The sequence below is a fragment of the Tachyglossus aculeatus genome, chromosome 16 (genome assembly GCF_015852505.1).
Source record: "Tachyglossus aculeatus isolate mTacAcu1 chromosome 16, mTacAcu1.pri, whole genome shotgun sequence".
NCBI lineage: Eukaryota > Metazoa > Chordata > Mammalia > Monotremata > Tachyglossidae > Tachyglossus > Tachyglossus aculeatus.
This window is the reverse complement of record NC_052081.1, coordinates 31969785-31990519: the sequence shown is the minus strand read 5'-3', so window position 1 is coordinate 31990519 and position 20735 is coordinate 31969785. Positions and strand designations below refer to the sequence as shown.

Here is a 20735-nt window from a genome sequence, read left to right as displayed (position 1 = left end):
AGAACACATTGTAGAACGTTATGATCAAATTTCACGGCGTTGCAATAGATTTAATTTTCTTCCTTTTAGAACTCTGGGCCTGTTGCTTCTTCCTGATGCTTTGGTGTAAAAGGCATACAAATTTCACTTTCCGGGCCTGTATATCTGTTCTACAAATCAATGTGTAAAAGTGTAAACGTGTAAAGTCCAAAAATGAGCCCAGTTAAAGTTGTTTAGATGAGAGGATTTATACAGTCGTTTGTGGTCAAGGCAAACAAGAAATTTTTGTTAAGGCTGAGAGGCTCTCAAGCAATCACCAATGCAACATGCGTAGGAACGTTGCTTTTCTAGGGAACAGGGTAGATTGCTTAATACTGAGGGGTGAAGGTGTGCCCTATTACCTGGTAGCAGTTGAGGACCTTTTTTGATAATTTTACCAAATTTAAGGATGATTCAGAATTGCAGAATTTAGTGATACTAGAATTAAATGAGTGGTTGACTCAGACCTCAGAAATGTGAGAGAAGGGTACCACTGTGGTGCTCTTGATTGAATCCAATCCAAGGGTTAAAGGCATCTCTCATCAGAGGCCTTTTTAATAAACTCTGTGAAGTCAATTTTGGTTTCAGCCCAAAGTCTTTTGCCCCACAGTCACAGTAATTACTCATTAGTTTTGATAATCTGATGCTAGTGAAATATCTGTGGGAATTTTGGAATTTTCCCACCTGCCCTCCCTCCTCCTGCCACCTTTATGTTTCTGAGTTAACTGTCATGCTCTTTGTTGCCCCTTGGTTTGCTCTGTTCCCGTTCCTTCACTTTGACATCCCTCTGCTCTTCTCCCTATAATATATAGTATAATTCCCCTGCTCTTTTTGCCAGTTGTTGCCATCTCTTTCCACTTCCTATACCTGTCTTCCTTTCTCCCACTGTGCCCCTAATTTCTTCTTCCCGGTCATTTTTGTCCTTGTTCCCCTTCCCACTTTGGGTCTGAACAGGGCACTGGGTTTCCTGCTGGGCTTGTTCCAGGTGTGGTAAAAAGTCAGTCTCTCCTTGCCTGGAGAAGTACTGCAGTTAGCACGTGATCCTCTAAGTCCCATTTCTGACTCTGGGCACTCAAGATAAACCCTTTTCCCCCTCAGGGGTCTAAAGCGTGACCAGGCATTGCCTCAGTTTCCTTGCAAATATGGGTTTCAGGTAGGAGAGGGTCCTAAAAATAGGTAGTGTGCCCCTGGAAACTAAGATTACAGGGAACCCGAGGAACTTCTGTGTTCCATTGATGAGGACTTGAAGAGACCTTTCGTTTTTATATGTCTCCTCCCACGCAAAAATGGGATGCAGGTGTCCCCTTGGCTTTCCCATGTCCCTGGCTTCTGGATGAGCCCTGGGGGTGGGTCGGAAGGGGGAGGGGATAGGTTATTTTTAGGGCCCCTAGACGAGCTCAAGTAGTAATTAATGTTTGGACATTTCCATTCTCCTTTTGTTGCTTGTGCAAGCATATGCTCATTGAAAAGCCATACTAGACTCAGTGGACAGGTAGCCTGCTTTCTGATGTCCATATATTTTATATATGTATAGAAAGTTTGAGTGATGGTGGTGGATGAAATGGAATGAAGACCAAATTCCCCACTTTCTTTTTTTGAGACGTAATCTCCTCTGTGCTGTTTGCTGGGGGAAACAAGTGAGCTCAGCTTTCCCAGTGAATGGTTCACAAGTTCAAGTTTTTACATTTACAATGGAAACAGAATTTCCTGCAATAAAGTGCCAAAAAATCTCAACCTTACCTTTCTAAGGAAAAAACTGTTCTGTCCATGCTGGCTGAAGCTTTTAGATATTGGGTTTCTTTTTTGTTTTTGTTTTCTCTCTTCAGTTAATCCCTGTGAGATGATTTGATACTACTGCGCTTTAAGACTCTTGATTGTGGGGAGTTTAAAATCTGTGGAGCAGTTATTCTACTTTGAAAGCATTTTTGCGTAGGGGAGGATTTTATTGATTTACTCCAGATCTTGACTTTTAATTCAGATTATATTAGTGTCGGTCTTCCCCTCTAAACTAAGCTCTTTGTAAAAAAAAAAAGAAAAAAAAAGGTATTTAAGTGCATACTCTATGCCAGGCACTGTTCGAAGTGCTGAGGTAGATACAAGGTAATCAGGTTGGAGGGGGTTCCAGTCCTACGTGGGGCTCACAGTCTCAATCCCCGTTTTTCAGATGAGGTAACTGAGCACAGAGAAGTTAGGTGACATGTCCAAGGTTGCACAGCAGACCTGCAGTGGAGTCGGGATTAGAACGCAGGTCCTCTGACTCCCGGGCCCATGCTCTTTCCACTAGGCCATGCTGCATTCCTTTTCATGTGTGTTAAGCCTCAGTGTGTTTGAAACAGGTGGCCCTGATTGGGAATGACCTAATTTCTCATAATGTTGTGGGAAAAACCTAAACTTCCATCGTGCCAGGCCTTGGCTTCAGAATTCATTTATAGCTACATCCTTTTTTATTCTTAGAAAACACATTTTTGACTTCTCCAACCCTCTCCACCCATCATTAGCCATTAGAAACTCACATCCATAGCACATTCTTGAAATCAGCCCAAACAATCAGGGGCATTGTTTGAATGCTTACTGTGTGCAGAGCTCTCTACTAAGAGCCTGGGAGAGTACAGTACAGTAGAATTGGTAGGCATGATCCCTGCCATCGTGGCTCTTCCAATCCAATTGCCTCTCTCCTCAGGTAAATTTCTCAGCAGCAGCAGCTGCAACCCTGGGATGGAAGAGCTAGAGGAAGAAGGGAGACGCTTCCCGCTGGATATGAGGGTTCCTTCCCTGTGCAGTGCAGCTGGTCATTTTAACAGCCGAGATAAGGCAACCCTTGATCTAAAGCAGCCTAACAATAACTCTTCGTACTGTTTTGCAGGAATTCGGATGAGGTACCTCTTGCCCGTCGGCTCCTGGGTTGGCAGGATTGGTTTCGGTGGCTTCAGAACCAGTATGTAGAAGATGAGTTTTACTACATGCATGTCGCTCCTTCAAGCCGCCATTTATGATTTTGAAGGATCCTTGTCCCTTCAGCTCTGAACTTCATTTACCGTGACCAGCGAAGTAAAGGGAGTTCATGAAGTGCTTTCTCCACCTTGAGTCATCATGAGTAGTAATTTAGGAAAAGAAAAAGACTGTAAAGAGAAGGATCCAAAAGTTCCATCCGCCAAGGAGAGGGAGAAGGAGGCGAAGGCCTCTGGAGGATTTGGGAAAGAAAGCAAAGAAAAGGAACCTAAGACCAAAGGGAAAGATGCCAAAGATGGAAAGAAAGACTCCAGTGCTGCGCAGCCTGGAGTAGCTTTTTCTGTGGACAACACCATAAAACGCCCAAATCCAGCCCCCGGGACGCGCAAAAAGTCCAGCAATGCAGAGGTGATTAAAGAACTAAATAAATGTCGGGAAGAGAACTCAATGCGCCTGGACTTATCCAAGAGGTCTATACATATGCTTCCATCATCAATCAAAGAGTTGACACAGTTAACAGAACTTTATTTATACAGTAACAAACTGCAGTCCCTGCCTGCGGAGGTGGGCTGCCTTGTGAATCTGATGACACTGGCCCTGAGTGAAAACTCACTTACCAGTTTGCCTGACTCTCTTGATAACTTGAAGAAACTGCGCATGCTTGATCTTCGGCATAACAAACTAAGAGAAATTCCTTCAGTGGTGTACAGACTAGATTCTCTCACCACCCTTTATCTACGCTTTAATCGCATGACTACTGTGGAAAAGGATATCAAAAACTTGTCGAAACTCATCATGCTTAGCATTAGGGAGAACAAAATCAAACAACTACCTGCTGAAATTGGTAAGAGCTTTCACATGTCACTGATAGATGTTTTTGTTATGCTAAATCTTCTTGAGAACAGTTTTTTTTCATGCCAGGGAATACTATTTAGCACTTTAACACCACCACTCTAGAAGACTCACAACAAACTTTGATGATACAACAGTAATAACCGTGCTGTTTACTAGGTACTTACTACGTGCAAAGTGAGAACTGTACGAAGTGCTGGGGTAGGTACTAGATAATCGGGTCGGACACATTCTCTGTCTCATATGGGGCTCACAGTGTAAGTAGGAGGTACCAGCTATTAAATCCTCATTTTACAGTTGAGAAATTATGTGGCTTGTCCCAGCATCCCACGGCAGGTGAGTAGCAGAGCTGGGATTAGAACCCAGTTCTCCTGGCTCCTAGGCCCAGGTTCTTTCCATTAGGCCATGCTCCTTGATATATTTTGGATTTTAGACTTGAGAGCATGCTAATTAATCCAAGCCACTTTAAGACCCAAAAATAATTCATGCAAAATGAATTTAACTGGGTATACTGGGTTTTTTTTTTTTGTCATCATGAGTAGTAATTTAGGAAAAGAAAAAGACTAAAGAGAAGGATCCAAAAGTTCCATCCGCCAAGGAGAGGGAGAAGGAGGCGAAGGCCTCTGGAGGATTTGGGAAAGAAAGCAAAGAAAAGGAACCTAAGACCAAAGGGAAAGATGCCAAAGGTGGAAAGAAAGACTCCAGAATTTCCCTTTTTTAAAAGAGGTAAATATCCATATTTCAAGGAAGCATAGTGGTGGTTACTACTTGGTGTTATCATCTCTGATTCTTTTTTTTTTTTTTTTTTTAGTTCAGGGAGAAAAAATCTATTTTAGAATAGACTATCAGGTAACACCGATTGTTTCTGTACTACTAAAAGTAAACATGTTTTGAGGGGGAAAGTAAGGAATGGAGAATACAAATTGAAAGCAGCATTGCCTAGTGGATAGAGCTTGGGCCTGGGAGTCAGAAGGACCTGGGTTCTAATCCCGGCTCTGCTCCTTGTCTGCTGTGTGACCTTGGGCAACTCACTTAATTTATCTGGGCCTCAGTTACCTCATCTGGAAAGCAGGGATTAAGACTGTGAGCCTCACGTGGGACAGGAACTGTGTCCAACCTGTTTAACTCGTATCTACCCCAGCACTTAGGACAGTGCCTGGCACACTGGAAGCATTTAAAAAAGTACCACAATTATTATTGTTATTATCACAGGAATAGGTATTGATTAAAAAATACCTTGTGTGTGGACCTTGGCAAAGATTTTTTAAATGGGCATACTCAGAGTATATTGAGGATAGTTCTAGTTCACTTCTCTCTCCTTGTAAAACTGAGGTTCATGCAAATTTTGATTTGCTTTATTGTCATAAATCATTCCTTGGGTTTTTTATGAGTGAGTTTTAGCTCTTAATTGTAAAATGCATTTAGAGGGAATTTTTAGAGCCATGCAGTATTTCCTTTATTACTTACTCTGGACAACCTAAATATTGTTCAAGTGATGCTTTGAAGAGCAAAGAGTGAAGATTGCATAGCATCAGAATAAAATATAAGAAGTTTTTCAACACAGTCTATCAATTTATTTTTCTTTTTGTTTTTTACGGAGTCGCTTTGTTCTAACTTGTGAACAGTGTCCCACGAGCTGATGTTGTGCTGTGTGCTGTTGATGCTGTTGTTGATTGCAGGAAAAGAAACAAGTGTTTCAGGGTCTTAAAATTGGGAAGGATAGGTATCTTCTTGGGTTTATTGATCAGCTGACAAATCACATTGACATGTATATGATGGTACGGGTAATCTTAAGGCTTTTTAATATTTGGCTAACACTGTACTTTAACACTCACAATTTGCTTTGTGCTTATTTTAACCACCGCTCTTCAGGGTTTTATGAATAATTTAATTTCATCAGTATTTCTCTCATTTTTTCAGTTTCTTGGAAAATGTACTAATTTTCTCTGGCGGTACAAAAAACCCAAAACAACATGAATAAAGTTTTAAAATTCCCCAAAGAGACTTAATCCCTTCTGCATATGTAATATTTTTGGTCACTTTATGTTTTGTGTTTTATGGAAACATAAAAGTTCATCAAAATTAACAGTGAATAATGTAACTCCTTTTGGAACCGCGTCAAGGTTGAGTAGAAACCTGAATATTGAATCTCCTCTCATTTTCTATACAAAAAAATGCTATTTCTGGGGTTCTCTGAAAAATTCTGAAAACCTGACTTCAGATAAGATAAATGTATTATTTTTCTCAAAGTTCCTTTGTTGACAAAGGCTAGTGTGAACAGACCCCAATAAATGATCTAAGCTTTAGTAGGAATTTAAATTCTTTGAAAAAAAAAACCCGAAAGCCCTATATATTGGTTTTTAGTTTTGTGGTCATCGCTTTGTCATCCAAAATATTTATTGATTGACTATCCGTAAATATGATAGTCCATTTGAAAACAATTTCCTTTTCCTGCTGCCTTGGTATTTACTAATTGATACTAATCTTCTTAGTATTTTTTAGCCTTAAATGTTAAGTCATTGGCTTTAATAAAAAGTGTATTTGAGTTAGGACACATCAACTCATAGAGAATTGATATCCCTCTGTATTCCTTTGGAGGACTTAAAGGTCTGTTCTGATAAAGACGGTTGGTACCTGCCTTAGGTGGGCTAGCTCTATGCTTCTCCCATTCCCTCTCCACTCTCACATCTCCAGGACCTCAGCCGAACCATATCCTCCCCACATACATATGTTCTGTTAAATTTAAAATTGAAATTATTTAGAAAGGTGAGAATTAAAACTCTCGAATAACTTGGTTGGGGGTCATTGTGACATGCAATTCTAATGAGTTTTTAAGAGTCCAGTGATTTGTAATGTTGCCTCTTTCACTAGCATCCTCAGACCTTTGGTTCATTCAGTCTTATTTGGTTCCATCAAGTTCTGCCCTATGTGTACTAAACCACTTGGGAGACCAGTAATGCCCCTCTAGACTGTAAGCTTGTTGGGCAGGGAATGTGTCTTTATTGTTGTAGTGTAGTCTCCCAAGCTCTTAGTACAGTGGTCTGCATGCAGTAAGTGCTCAATAAATACAATTGAATGAACAAATAATAAATTCCTTTAGTTTTCCATTCCAAGAGTTGCATCAGTGTAGATTTTTACGGGGCTCATCTGAAAATATAAGAAACCCGGTATGTTGGAAAATAGCTTTTGGTTAATATATACACACAAACATAGAAATATGGCTGATTTCAGCTAGACACTGACAAGAGAGATGCTTGATAAGGGAAGAGAGAAGCAGGTTAAAAACACCTGGAAAGGCAGATCAGGATAGTTCTGAGGATTGAACAGGTGTCGTGTTGTAACTTCAAGATAGGAACAACTTTCTAGGATCTTCTGATTGTATCATTGTGGTGATTATAGCTTTCATTACCAGAAAGGTATTAACTCACCTCTAGTCAAAAGACTGTGCTTCCCATCAGTGTTCAGATTTATAATGATGATTCATTTTATGTGGGATTATTGCAAAAGGCACTTTGAAGTTTGCTCCCACAGCTTGGCTGCAAACAGAGCAGACCACTGAAATCATGTCTTCTGAAATGTTTAGTCCCCATTCTTTTTACTAGTATTAATCCAAAAACAGTTGAGAACTTTTCTCATTCTGTTTGGGGTTTCAAATGGGTTAGGTCTGATTCTATTCCTCACTGTATTAGAGGGAGGTGAATGAGGCCCAGTGGCAGGAAGTCCAAGATGGCACCTAGGAGAGTGGCAGAGATGCTGGATCAGCAGCTCAGTTGTTGACAGCCAGGGTTGGATTGATAGGTGGGGTGGCCTGGAGTTTTCTCTGACATCCTTGTTATGGGATGTGAGTCTCTTTGTTCTCCTGCCTTCCACGTTATCGGATAGAAGTTATCCATTCTTGCTGATTAGAGGAGCAGATTGAGAATTCAGTTGATGAAATAAATTTCTGACTATGTTGGCTTTAGAATTCCAGTATCTAGGCAGCACAGTTAACTGTGGATAAGCCAGTGAAGAATGCAGTAAGAGGGCAATGGCCCTTCGGAAGACTGATACATGAATAGCGTGGGGGTCAAACGGGCGTTAGTTGAAAGAACGTGAATGGGCCTGAGAGTGAGGAAACCTGGGTTATAGCCCCAAGTTAGCCACTGGTTTGTTGTGTGACCTTGGGTAAGGCACCTAATCCCAGCTGGGCCTCAGTTTCTGCATCTAAAAAATGGGTTAAGAATATCTACCCCCTCCCCAACAATGATAGTATTTGTAAAGCACTTATATGCCAAGTGTTCTTCGAACTGCTGGGTTAGATACAAGATAATTAGGTCAGACAATTGCTGTCCTATTTGGGGCTCTGAGTAGGAATCGTACGGAGAACAGGTATTGAATCCCCATTTTACAGATGAGGAAACTGAGGCATAGAGAAGTTGTGACTTGCCCAAGGTCAAACCGCAGACAGGTGACAGAGCCAATATTAGAATCCAGGGTCTCTGACTCTCAAGCTTGTGCTCTTTCCATCATGCTTACTGGGAGAAGCAGCGTGGCTTAGTGGAAAGAGCCGGAGCTTAGGAGTCAGAGGTCGTGGGTTCTAATTCCGCTTCTGCCACTGGTCAGCTGTGTGACTTTGGGCAAGTCACTTCATTTCTCTGGGTCTCAGTTCCCTCTTATGTAAAATGGGGATGAAGTCTGTGAGCCCTACTTGGGATACCCTGATTACCTTGTATCCACCCCAGCCCTTAGAACAGTGCTTTGCACAAAGTAAGCACTTAACAAATGCCATCATCATTGTTATTATTATTATTATTATTATGATACAACCTCAGTGGGTGTGGCATATGAGATGGAAGGAGGTAAACAACTGCTTTATGTTGAATTGAACCAAATTTCCCCTTAATATCTGATAGACTGTCACAATTCCCACCTTCAGAGCCTTATTGAAGGTACACCTCCAAGAGGTCTTCCATGACTAGACCCGTATTTCCTCTTCTCCCACTCCCTTCTGCATCTCCCTTGCACTGGGATTTGCACACTTTATTCACCTATCCCTCAGGCCCACAACACTAATGTCCATATCTCTAATTTATTAGTTTATATTAATGTCTGTCTCTTCCTCTAGACTGCAAGCTCGTGTGGACAGGGAACGTGTCTAGTGACTCTTAGATTGTACTCTTCCAAGAACATAGTACAGTGCTCTGCCCAGAAGTAAGCGTTCAATAAATATGACTGATTGACTGAAACAGTGTGGCTGCAAACAGATAAGGCAGAAAAGCATTATAAAATAGTGAACGTAAACTCAAATGATGTAAAATAGCAGCGATCTGAAGGAGATGAGAGTGGAGGAAAGACCAGCATGGTGGCTGGTAATGGAGAGAGTGTGGCTGCTTTTGAATAGAAGCTTTGGCAAGACTGTGATAATAAAGTAGCCCCCAAAATCACACTGCAAATAACAGACCCAACTGTTATACATGTGCAGAATGTGAAAGACGCAGAAAACCATGTGTTGGCTTCCAGACATCAGTGGATGCACCACCTGTAGTTGTCTGCAGACATGAAAGAGTTTTATTGAAATTCCTAAATCCTTCGTCATCATCAGTGGTATCTATTGAGCACTTACTGTGTGCAGAGCACTGTACTAAGCGATTGGAGAGTACAGTACAGCAGACGTGATAGACACGTTCCCTGCCCACAGTGAGCTCGTCTAGGTCATTTCTAGACTTTCCTAGTCTACTTGAGGCAAAGAAGAAAAGGACCTTTATTTCACTTTAAAAGCTCTTTGTTATTTTGGTAATTTGTTTAGAGTGCATGGATGATAAGCACATTAGAAATTCATAATGGATATAAACAATTTAGTGTTCCCAAACATTTTTTTTAATTACTCCTCACTTCTATTCATTTGAGAGCATGTAGCTTAAATGGCTGGAGCTTGTGACAAGAAACAAGGATGTTGAGGGAAAATGATCCTATTGCCCAGAATTACCTCCTGCTGCATGGCTCTTGGTGAGCCACAAAGAGGGGAAGTGAATGGTTCTGTGGTGGCTCCCACTGTCCTCAAATGGCTAAGTAACATGAACAGATTCATTGCTAATGTTCACATTCATCAGGTGGTATTGGATTGTTAGGCTGTGAAACTCCTTAGGTTTCTTTATGACCTGTTCTCCCTCCTAATTAGACTGTGAGTCCAGTGTAGGATAGGGACTATGTCTGACCTTAGAACAGGGCTTTGGCACACAGTTAGTGCTTAACAAATACCGTTAAAAAAAATCGGCAGGCATAAAGGTGGTCAGTGGTTGTTTCTTAATCTTGAGTGTTTCTTGTGTTCAGAAGTGGTAATCTAAAAAAAAATTCCAAGCTCATTAATACATAATACACACACACACATAATACATAATACATAAATCAAATGGCGTCGAATTAAGTTTTTCAGGTGCCTAGTCTAATCATTTATTTAAAGCTTACAAAAATGTTCTAATCACTTATTCAAAACTTACAAAAATGGGTACTGGCACTCTGCAGTGGACTTGTTGCCAACAACAAGTAATATAATGTCATCAGTAGTGTTTTGAGAAGAATATCAAATGTAATTTCAGCTAGAGCTGAAGTGTACTGGGCAATATGGATTCATTCTCATGGTGCATGGGATGAAAATTTGAAAGTTGGATCAGGGTCACATTTAGAGTAGTGTCTCTAGTGCTGAGGGATGTGTTCTTAAGAGAGCTTGTTGCAAAAATGGGAAATAGGGAATGCATTCCAAATCTTACCACCGTTTTCTCTTCCCCCGTGTATGCATACATTCTTGAAACTTTTGGTAAATAAAAATTGGTATTCAGTGTCGCTTTTATGTTGCTGACTACCAGAATATTCTAAGTTCCACCATGATGCATGTTTTCACTATGCGTTTTGGCTAGAATGGTGTTACAGAACTTGGGAGGGTTTCTTTGGACTACATGAGCCTCTTTAGATATATTGCAAGATTGTCAATTCCTAGAGGGAAGGGGTCACATCTTCTAACTCTGTCATACTGTCACAAGTGCTAAGTACAATGCTCTTCACAGAGTAAGCATTTAATGAATTCTATTGGTTGATATACCGTACCTAAACATATCATTTGTGAAACCTTCTTGGTATTTGCTCATTTTTGGTTTTTGAATAAACCATTTGAGTACAGGATCAATGACATAGATATTGGTTTTGGTAAGATGCTATTGGGAGTACACAGGGAGTTTTACCAGGTTGTATGCAGGTTACACACACACACACACACACACACACACACACACACACACACACAACAATTCTGTTATTTGTGAAATTATATGACACTTTCGTAATCTTTATATACATGCTGGTGATACCCTTGTGAGCTAATGCAGCATGGAGTGGTGAATTATTGTATTTAGAGACCAGTGATAGAGAATCTTAAGTGTCAGGATTGGGGCAGTTGACAGTAAAGGTGATTATAAGTCTGATAGTGAACATGGTATTGTGAAGAACCAGAAACTGTGATGGAAAGGAGCTAAGAAAGCACTTCAGTTGAGAATCTCATTTACAGCAAACTTACGCATTCTCAGAACTCATTTTGATCACCTTTTCCGTACAGGTTCATGGTATGCTATGAACATGTGAAAGCAAAAGAATATTCTTTTGCATGCAATTTACCTGATTGCCTCTCTTGCCTGGATTTCTTCTCCCCTGGCCAGTTTGGGTCCTGTGAAACCTCTTGTGAAAGAAAGAGATCTTTAGGAGAGCCCCAAGAGGTCAATTTTTTTCTGAGAGCAAGCAGAAATGCCTCCCTGCCCCTGTGATTCGTTCTGTGATTCGTACTTGTGCATTTTGCTCATGGTGAATGCTAATCAATCAATAGTATTGACTGCTTATTCTGAGCAGGAGCATTGTACTAAGCACTTGGGAGAAGACAATAGTGTGAGTGGGCCTAATCCCTCTTTTCCTTCATTCCTTCGGGACAGTCAGTTCATTGGTACCAAACAGTTAACCCAGTGTCAGAAGAGAAGCTAGTTTTATGAGGAAGTTGAGGGATTTGTGTCCCTCATCCCCCCCCCCCCCCCCCACCTCCTGTATCTGGCTCCCTAGTTCCCTAAGATTCCAGCTCCCACATGGAATTGAACAGTGCTCTTCTTCCCAGGGTCGCGTTTAAGACGTGAGGTCCTTTAGAGCAGGGGAGATGTGCTGTGCACAAGTTGTTTTTTCTGGATATAGCCCACAACTCTTTGGGAACTTGAGTTTTCTAAATTATGCCCTTCCCACGATGGCTAGGATGATGATGACAACCCAATCCCGTCTCTGACTGATCCCTTAAATGTATGTCTCCGTAACTCCAGATGTTCTCCCAGGTCAGTCAGGGACAGCTACGTGGCACTGTCAGCTTGTGGGTAAGCCCCAAATTGAGAAACTGTTCTTAGCAATTTGCAGGTGGTGTAGATAAGGGCTAATATTTCTCACAGCACCTCTTTTGAATAACCAGGGTTAAAACTTGAACCTGGAAGTCTAGCCCAAAGTAGAGTTTGGGTGGAATGGTAGGTGGTCATTGCATTTTAGACTTGTCGGGGGTGTCAACCCCAGACTAGCCTATAGATTCCCCTTTTCTTTTTGAATATAAGCCGTCCTGATAGGGCAGGATTCTGCACACTGCTTAAAAGTAAATACCAAAATAAAGGTTTTCAAGATGTTTAAGCAGCTTTTTAGTGTGTGAAACATTTTTCTTTCATTTTTGACTTCAAACTAAATTTCAGCTCTTACCACCCTGATACTCAGGGCTTGTGGCTTCAGTGAGTGTAGTATGTTTTCTCAGGAAAACCAGCTGACCTGATCTGTGCTCCTACTCTCTGGTAAGAGAAAAATATGTGGGAGTGGGTGGGTTTTTTCCCTAGGGTGGAGTTCCAGGTATCCTAAAGTTGGACTCAGCCCTCATGACATCTTCTTGTGAGTCATAGACGTATGAAGGCAGGCAATTGTCCTCATTAGACTTACATTGCCAAATCTGATATGTTATCTGGACAGCTGGTTCTCTAGCAGAGTTGAGCGAATGTGTAACGTCTCTAATGCCCTGTCTGGATTTTGTCGGGTTTAGGATCAATAGTCTAGAGGTTAATTCGAAGTCTACATTTTTTCATGGTGCTTTAAGATCATTTGGATTTGTTACCTAGCCCATAGGCGCTACTAAACCACATGTGTCTGACCTATCTTGAAGGCGTGATGTTTCGTTTTTGAGCTGGTCCCAATCCTAATTGGGAAGGCTAATTTGCACTTGACCCAATGTCCCCCGTTTTCCCACCCCCTCCCTTGAGATTATAAATTCCTCATTGGCAGAAGCTTATCCTTACTGCTCACCTCCGGGTGCTGAGCAGAGATTCTGCCCCCAATGGATGCTCAGTTAAGGCTTACACTTATGTAGCTTTACAAGTGTAAGAGTGTGTGGGGATTTTTAGAGCTCTCTAAAAATCCCCACACACTCTCACACTTGTAAAGCTACATAATTAGCAGTTGCTTGGAAGACTATTTTCAAGCTTGAATATATTTGTAGGCTGGCATGGAATTTTCCCATTTCAGCATCTGTTTGGTTTGCAAATATAGTACTTTTGATTGCAAATGAGGATTTATAGGTTTATATTAGGTTAGTAATTTATCTCCAAAGACTGTGCTCTAGCTCTTGAAATTCGCCATGCCCCTTGTGTTCCTCCTCCCCAGTTGCATTTATGAACCAAAAAAAACCATGCAGATATCAAGAAATAGGGTGAAATAAGTCAGGATTGTTGAATTCCCTTCCGAATGACAAGAATGGGAGCCCAACAACTTGTTAAAGGAGGCATCCTGTTTGCGCAAACCAGGGAGTTCCAGAACTTCAGGGTGCCTTGGGAATGCATCAGAGCCTTGAGGGGCTCAGTGTGGACTTGGGGGAACCAAAAGGTCCTTACCCTGCTCTTACTAGAGAATACAATTTGTAGTTGAAACTGAGCGTCTCAATGGTGTTTACTTCATATTCTGGACATGTCTGAATTGCATGTTGAACATGGTCACATGCACCATTCCCACTTCAAATTACAGTCCTGAGCTACTGTCCAGTCCCGATGCAGTTATAACCCCTGGGTGGTGTTATGGCAACTTCGTGTGGTGAATCTTAATGTATGACTGGAATTACAACTGATGTGACAGATTTTCCTGGGACAAGGTGATAATGACAGTGGTTACTGGCCAGCTAAGTGGAACAGCTGTTACCTCTGTAAGTTTCTAAGCACCTCGTAAAGGCTCTCGCTAGGACTGTTCCATCAACAGTGAAGGTTTTTGAGCAAAGAACTACCTAACGTATTTGAAGAGGAGATGAGCCTCAGCAGGAGTCCTGAAAATACCTGGCAAGCAGGGTTGGTAAAGGCTGCAAAGGCTGCTGTTTCAGTGGCACGACAGCCCATCGTGGACTCTGAGCTGTGGTCTCTTTGGCCACAGCCGAAGAGCCTGGGAATGTGAATCAGGAGACCTGGGATCTAATCCTGGCTCTGCTCCTTGCTTGCTGTGTGACCTTGGGCAAATCACTTCACTTCTCTGCCTCAGTTCCCTCTGTAAAATGGGGATTTAAGCACCAATTCTCCCTCCCCCTTAGATTGTGTGCTCCGTGGAACACAGGGTGTATTTGATTTGATTGTATTTTATGTGGTCGGTCACTTAGCACGGTACTTGGCACATAGTAAGTGCTTAACAAATGCTGTTGATGATATTATTATTATCATTATTATTATCCCTTTTGTGTGCACTTTGCATTATGTTGCACTCTTGCCTTCCACTCTGTTGTTACACTCTTTGCCCCAGCAGTAGTACAGCCGGGTTGAATGGCGCTGCACAAACCACTATCTCTCCAATCACTTCCTTTATGCCTTTGTGACAGCCCTGAAGCTTATCTGTCAATTTCAGCGGGAGATTATTACCATCATAAGTACAGACTCTGTACACATTAGGCGTTCAGTAAATACTGGTGAAGATGGAGCTGTTCTGGGCCACAGGTGTCACGAGACCTCAGGATGGGATGGTTATCGGGAAGCTCTGCAGGACTTAAGTGGTTTTGGTACAAAGGACTCTGGGAGGGAAGCCTAGCAGCCTTTTTTATTTGGACCCCGCCAAAGTCATCAGAACGGGGTATGGGGATCAGGGGCTCTGGAACTGCTTCAGCCTTCCAAGGAGCTTCCTGAACTAGGAGCTGAGCCCAACCGGGCCCATCGTGGTCCCTCCCAGAGCTCTTGCAGCCTCTGTGGACCTCACGTGATATCCCCAAGGAGCTCTGGGTTGTGGAGTGTTCATCGGGTCACCTTGTGGTTGGTCTGCCAAAAAACTAGTCCAGCAGAGTAGCCTGATGAATGCCAATTCAGCATTTTGCCTTCCTAACACTTGAATTAACCCTACTGTTTGTCTCTGATATTGTGCCAGAGTATTGACCTAAGGTTTGCCTTGGCAATGAAGAAATTTTTCTCATTCTCCAGGGAATTGGATGGATTAGTCCTCTCGACCAATGCGTAACCAGCCTTACGGCGGGATTCCCAGGGTTAGGAGAATCTTTTGTCTCCCTGCTTCCTAAGCTTATGCTCCTGGCCCTTCCAATGTGTTTCTTAACTGGCCTGAGTCTTTCTTTTCACCATGTGGTATTAAAATGAACCCATTGGATTTTTATTGCCAACCACCTAGAGTGTTCATAAGTAACCGACCTGAATTAAATCAGGCCCAAGCAAGCCGTTTAGGTTGCCTCACTGAGATGCTCTGGAATCAGTCAATCAGTCGTATTTATTGAGCACTTACTGTGTGCAGAGCACTGTACTAAGCGCTTGGGAAGCACAAGTTGGCAACACATAGAGACGGTCCCTACCCAACAGTGGGCTCACAGTCTAGAAGGGGGAGGCAGTAAAGGGATTGTACTTGGGAAAGGGGGTGCCGGGCTCTCGTGGAGCCATAATTATTTTGAATGTATTAAGCACTATCTATATGCTAAAGGCTGGGGTGGAAGCCGGGTCATGGGTTTGGACCCACTTCCCATCCCACATGAGCTGACGACTGATCATTCCCATCCCCATTTTACAGATGAGGAAACTGGGGCTCAGAGAGGTTAAGCAACCTGCCCATGGTCAAACTAAGCCATTGAGAGAGCTGGAACTTGAACCTGGGTCTCCAGACTACCAAGCTGCATGGTCCAGTGGATAGAGTACATGCCTGGAAGTCAGAAGTACCTGGGTTTTAATCCTGGCTCTGCCACATGTCTGCTGTGTGACTTAACTTATCTAGGCCTCAGTTACCTCATCAGTAAAATGGGGATTAAGACTGTGAGCCTCATGTGTGACAGGGACCGTGTCCAACCTGATTAGCTTGTATCTACCCTAGTGCTTAGAACAGTGCTTGACACATTATTTTTATGATTGTCAGTGTTTAAAAATGTCATTATTATTAGGCTCGCCTCCTTAACACTGTAGAGTGACCACTGCTGCTGCTTGCAGGTTTGTGACCCTGCCCCAAAGACCCATTGTTTTTTCTAGTGCTCCTACCACCCAAGCAGAAGTATGGAAAACTGAGAACAGGGATTACAGTAAAACACAAGAGCAAAGCACGACCTCTGAAGATGGCAGGGGCGATAGTCTAGAAGTGACTGCAGAAGGAGCCCAGCCGTTCTGTCAGTAGCTCAGCCGTGACCGGAGGCTGTCGTGCCAGTTGGATTGCTGATGCTTCGGCTGGAATCTGAAGCTCTCTCCCTGATGGAAATGTTTTACCGTATGTTGCTAAGTATTTCCTGTTTTGGTACAAAGCAAAGATGGGGTAAGACTTTTGGAATGTGGTGTAGCTTGAGTGTATCATGTGCAGTTGGGGGAATGGGCACATGTAGTGCCTGAAGCAGGGGTCATCATTTTGTCCCTTCCCAACGTCCCTTCTGTACACATGGCCTCTTTGTGGGTAGAGGGACTTGGCAGAGGGTGCTGGGGCCCAGGTGACTCAGTATCCCCACTCCTTTGATTCTGTTCTATATCTCCAACAAGTACCTTCTCGAGAGGCAGTGAAGTGGAAGATGGGAGTGAACAGCCTCTGGGCTCATGAGTTTGCCCCAAAGGTTCAGGCAGGCCCATCCTGGGTAGCCTATGCTCTATGCCAAGCATCGCATCTAGCATAATCAATTAATCAATGGGATTTATTGAGCACTTACTGTTGGACATGCACTGTACTAAGCACTTGGGAGAGAACAACACAATTTCAGTTCTGCCATTTTCCAGCTGTGTGACCTTGGGTAAGTCATTTAATTTCTCTGGGCCTCAGTGACATCATCTGTAAAATGGGTAACTGGGGTACCTCCACCCTCCAACTTAGACTGTGAGCCCCATGTGGGACAGGGACTTTGTCTGTCCAAGCGCTTAGTACAGAGCCTTTCACGTAGCAAGTGCTTAACTAGTACCATTAAGAAAAATAGTAGACCCCAAATTGGCAGGCTGTAAGAATATGTTACTAAGTGCCAAGGACGAAGTGAGTAACAAGTGCTTAAAGGATACAGATCCAAGTGCGTAGTTTCTGTTGAGGTGCTCAGAAGTGACCACAGTATTTGGGCTGAGTTCCAGTCCCCCGGAGCTCTGGTGACCTGGGGACCAGGCCACAACGGGGCATATTGTGGGCTCCAAAATCACCCCCTCACTGTCTCTTGCATTTCCCCAGCAGACTGAGGAGGGGGTCAGGATGCCAAAAGGACCCGGCAGAGCGGGCATGTCTCACATCTTCTCCACCTCAACCCACACCTGGCCTTGTTCTGATAGGGCTTGAGTACTGTGCAGATAACACATTATGGTTTGGATTTTGGATGGGTCTTTAGCTTATACCAGTATGGAATATTTATCTTGGATCCATCGGAAACCTTGTAATACTAATACTAATAATAATAATAATGATGGCATTTATTAAGGGCTTACTATGTACAAAGCACTATTCTAAGCGCTGGAGAGGTTACAAGGTAATCAGGTTGTCCCACGTGGGGCTCCCAGTCTTCATCCCCATTTTACAGATGAGGTAACTGAGGCACAGAGAAGTGAAGTGACTCGCCCAAAGTCACACAGCTGACAATTGGCGGAGCCGGGATTTGAACCCGTGACCACTGACTCCAAAGCCACTTTCCACTTTCCACTGAGCCACGCTGCTTCTCTATTGTACTATTGAATATGCAAGTTATGGATGTCTCTATTCCCATCAAATTTTAGTCTTTTTCATCACAGTGTAGCTCCTTCTGGGGAGACTTTTCCATTAATACCCGAGAGAAACACTGATTTATTAAAAATGTGTCCATTACCCAAGGTTTCTAGGCATATATCCAAAATACACAAATGCAACCTATTAGGCGAATCTGAACATTTGGTGTCCTTGTTCTAAAAAATGCAAACTGTTGAATAGGAAAGGCACACTTTTTACTAATTCATAAGCATGGTTCAGGTACCTGATGAAAGAACTATAGTAATGGACATAAGAGTCTTATTTAACCTCTTTTAAACATTGTCAATTGCTAATAAAAAAAGCACTGCTTCTAGTAATCTGCTCCACTGGGCCAGCAGCGGTTGGGGAAAGGTCAGTTTAATTTGCTGTTATAGTATATTTGATTCCTTTGAAAAAATAAGTATTGCATAGAAATTCTGGTTGCTTTGTAACATTAAAAAAACATGACCTTAGGAAGAACTCAAATAATGTACAACAGATAAATTATTTTATTTTTCAGCCTGAAAAAGCTAAGTTAGTGAGTTGGAGAATTATAGGAATAATTGGCAATTGGGGGATAGTGTGAGTATTTAAAGATCTGTAGTGCAACTTGGGAGACTACAGAAGCATTAATTGGCATTTGAGATTTAACTATTTGCATAAACAGCCCTTTCACTAGTGAAATTTTAGATGAACACTTCAATACTACCACTCTATTGTCTGGCCCAGGATTTATCATATAGTACAGGATTTCAAAAATTTAAATCAGTTTCAAGCATAAGCAAAAATAGATTGGTTAAATCTAAAGTTAATCTGGTGAAGTTGTTCTGAAAAGTGTTTTTAATCCTTAAAGTATTTTTACTTGAATGAATGAGTGGGAGATTTTAAACCTGTGCCGTGATATGTCTTTGAAAATTAAACTAATGCTTTTTGGGGTTTTTTTTTGCCTCCTCTGAATTGGTTACAAGTTCTGCTGGAAAACTAAAAATAATGCCATTGCAGATATTAGTTGCATTTGACTCTGCGCTTTCTAAACTGTACGGGGAAAAATTAGAAATAATTTCTTCCACGCTACCTTGAGATTTCACTATTTCCATTGGTAGTCTTGTCAAATCTCTTACTCTGAAATACAGTTGGTCACAAACTGAGAGCTTAACTGGATAGGGTTTTTTTTGTGGTGGTGCTTTTTTTTTTTTTTACCACTGGTGCTCCCACAGTGCTAAATACTCTTCATGACATACTAAATATCCAGTTTCTTCCCCCTCACAGCTGGCAAGATCTTTTGAACAACAGCTTGAGTAAGGTATTGGTGCTTTCAGCAGAGGATAGGTTTCCTAACATCAGCATTGTCATGACAGAATCTGCTGGAATGTAGTGTATACCTTTTGGCTAGGTAAATGATCAGGATTTTTCTTCCTGTGGGTGCTTTAGAAATCCGAGGATGTTCAAAGGCCCATTGTCTTGACCAAGTTTCTGTTTGATAATTACATTGAACCTTTTTACTTATGGTGAAAGCTGGATATTGATTTCTTCTTTCTGCTTTAAAGTGTCTTTTAGTATTAGATTGTAAACTCCTAAGCTCTCTGAGGTTGTGCTTTGTGCACAGGTGGCAAAGAATAAATGCTACTAATTCCTTGCTATAGTGGATTGTAAAGCTGCCACCTTATATAGTTGGTTGCTTTAAGAGTAGTGCGTGAAACAACACTTATTTAGAACTATCTAGAGGAGAAAAAGTAGTAAATGAAGTGAAGAGCCAAGCCATTCTGTTATAAAGCTGTTCTAGAAATCTAAACTGGGCTGTAATACTTTTCTGCCTTTTCCTTTTTACTCTGTGCAGTTTACTTCCTGTACGTTTTGGCTTATCCGTATTCACAACACTAAGTATTCACGAGCAAGCTGTGAATTCAGTCAATCAATCAATCAGTGATATTTATTGAGCGCTTACTGTTCTATACATTCCATCTCGTCTGCTGTCTGGACAATCAATGATCATTTTCTAACCCATTTCAGTATTAATTGTATCCTGGAGCGAAGTGGAAAAAGGGGTCCATAAGCAGGGTTGTTGAGATGCAGATGTCCAGTCAGTCAATCAAGTGCTTACTGTGTGCATAGCAACTGTATTACGTGCTTGGGAGAGTACAGTAGAACAATATAACAGACACATTCCCTGTTCATAACCAGCTCACACTCCAAGTCCACCCTAGGTAATTTTAAAAAGCAGTTTTTCAAGTCATTGCAGTTGCAGATTGTGCCCTGCTTCCTTTTTATCAATCAGTGGTATTTATTGAGCACTTAATGTATGCCGAGCACTGAACTAAGTGCTTTGGAGAGTACAATGTAATGGAATTGGTCGACACATTCACCTTTTGAAATAGACACATTGCTTTTCAGAGCCTTCATTTTTCTTTTTGTGAGTTTATGAAAGTTGAGAGTTATTGCCAATTGTGATCTCTTTCACAAAGAAGAAACAGAAGTTCAACTCCAAGAGAAGTCTGGGAAATTCACCATGTTGGCGTTTTCAGGATAGATTTAAGTTCTTAAAATTTCTGCAAACAATAAAAGGATAAATAATCCTTGCTGTGTACTCTTGAAGCATAATTGCTCCTATTCTTTGGTTTTATTATAGTTAGAAACTTATCTAATTTCAGGCATTTCTGTAACTGAAGTATAGCTTGGGAAAAATCTTTTCAGTTGTGCATGTTTAATTATAGTAGCTGTGACTT

At 41.8% G+C, this 20735-nt stretch overlaps 1 protein-coding gene across 1 annotated transcript in view; it reads left to right on the top strand.

Annotated features, from left to right (window-relative positions):
* The first annotated feature begins 2898 nt into the window (after positions 1–2898).
* The window catches only part of SHOC2 (SHOC2 leucine rich repeat scaffold protein), a 48200-nt gene continuing 30363 nt past the window's right edge, over positions 2899–20735 (top strand). Inside the window, exon 1 of the mRNA XM_038757619.1 lies at positions 2899–3811. Coding sequence (XP_038613547.1) covers positions 3109–3811 — 703 coding nt within the window. The 5' untranslated portion in view covers positions 2899–3108. The remainder of the gene's footprint in view (positions 3812–20735) is intronic.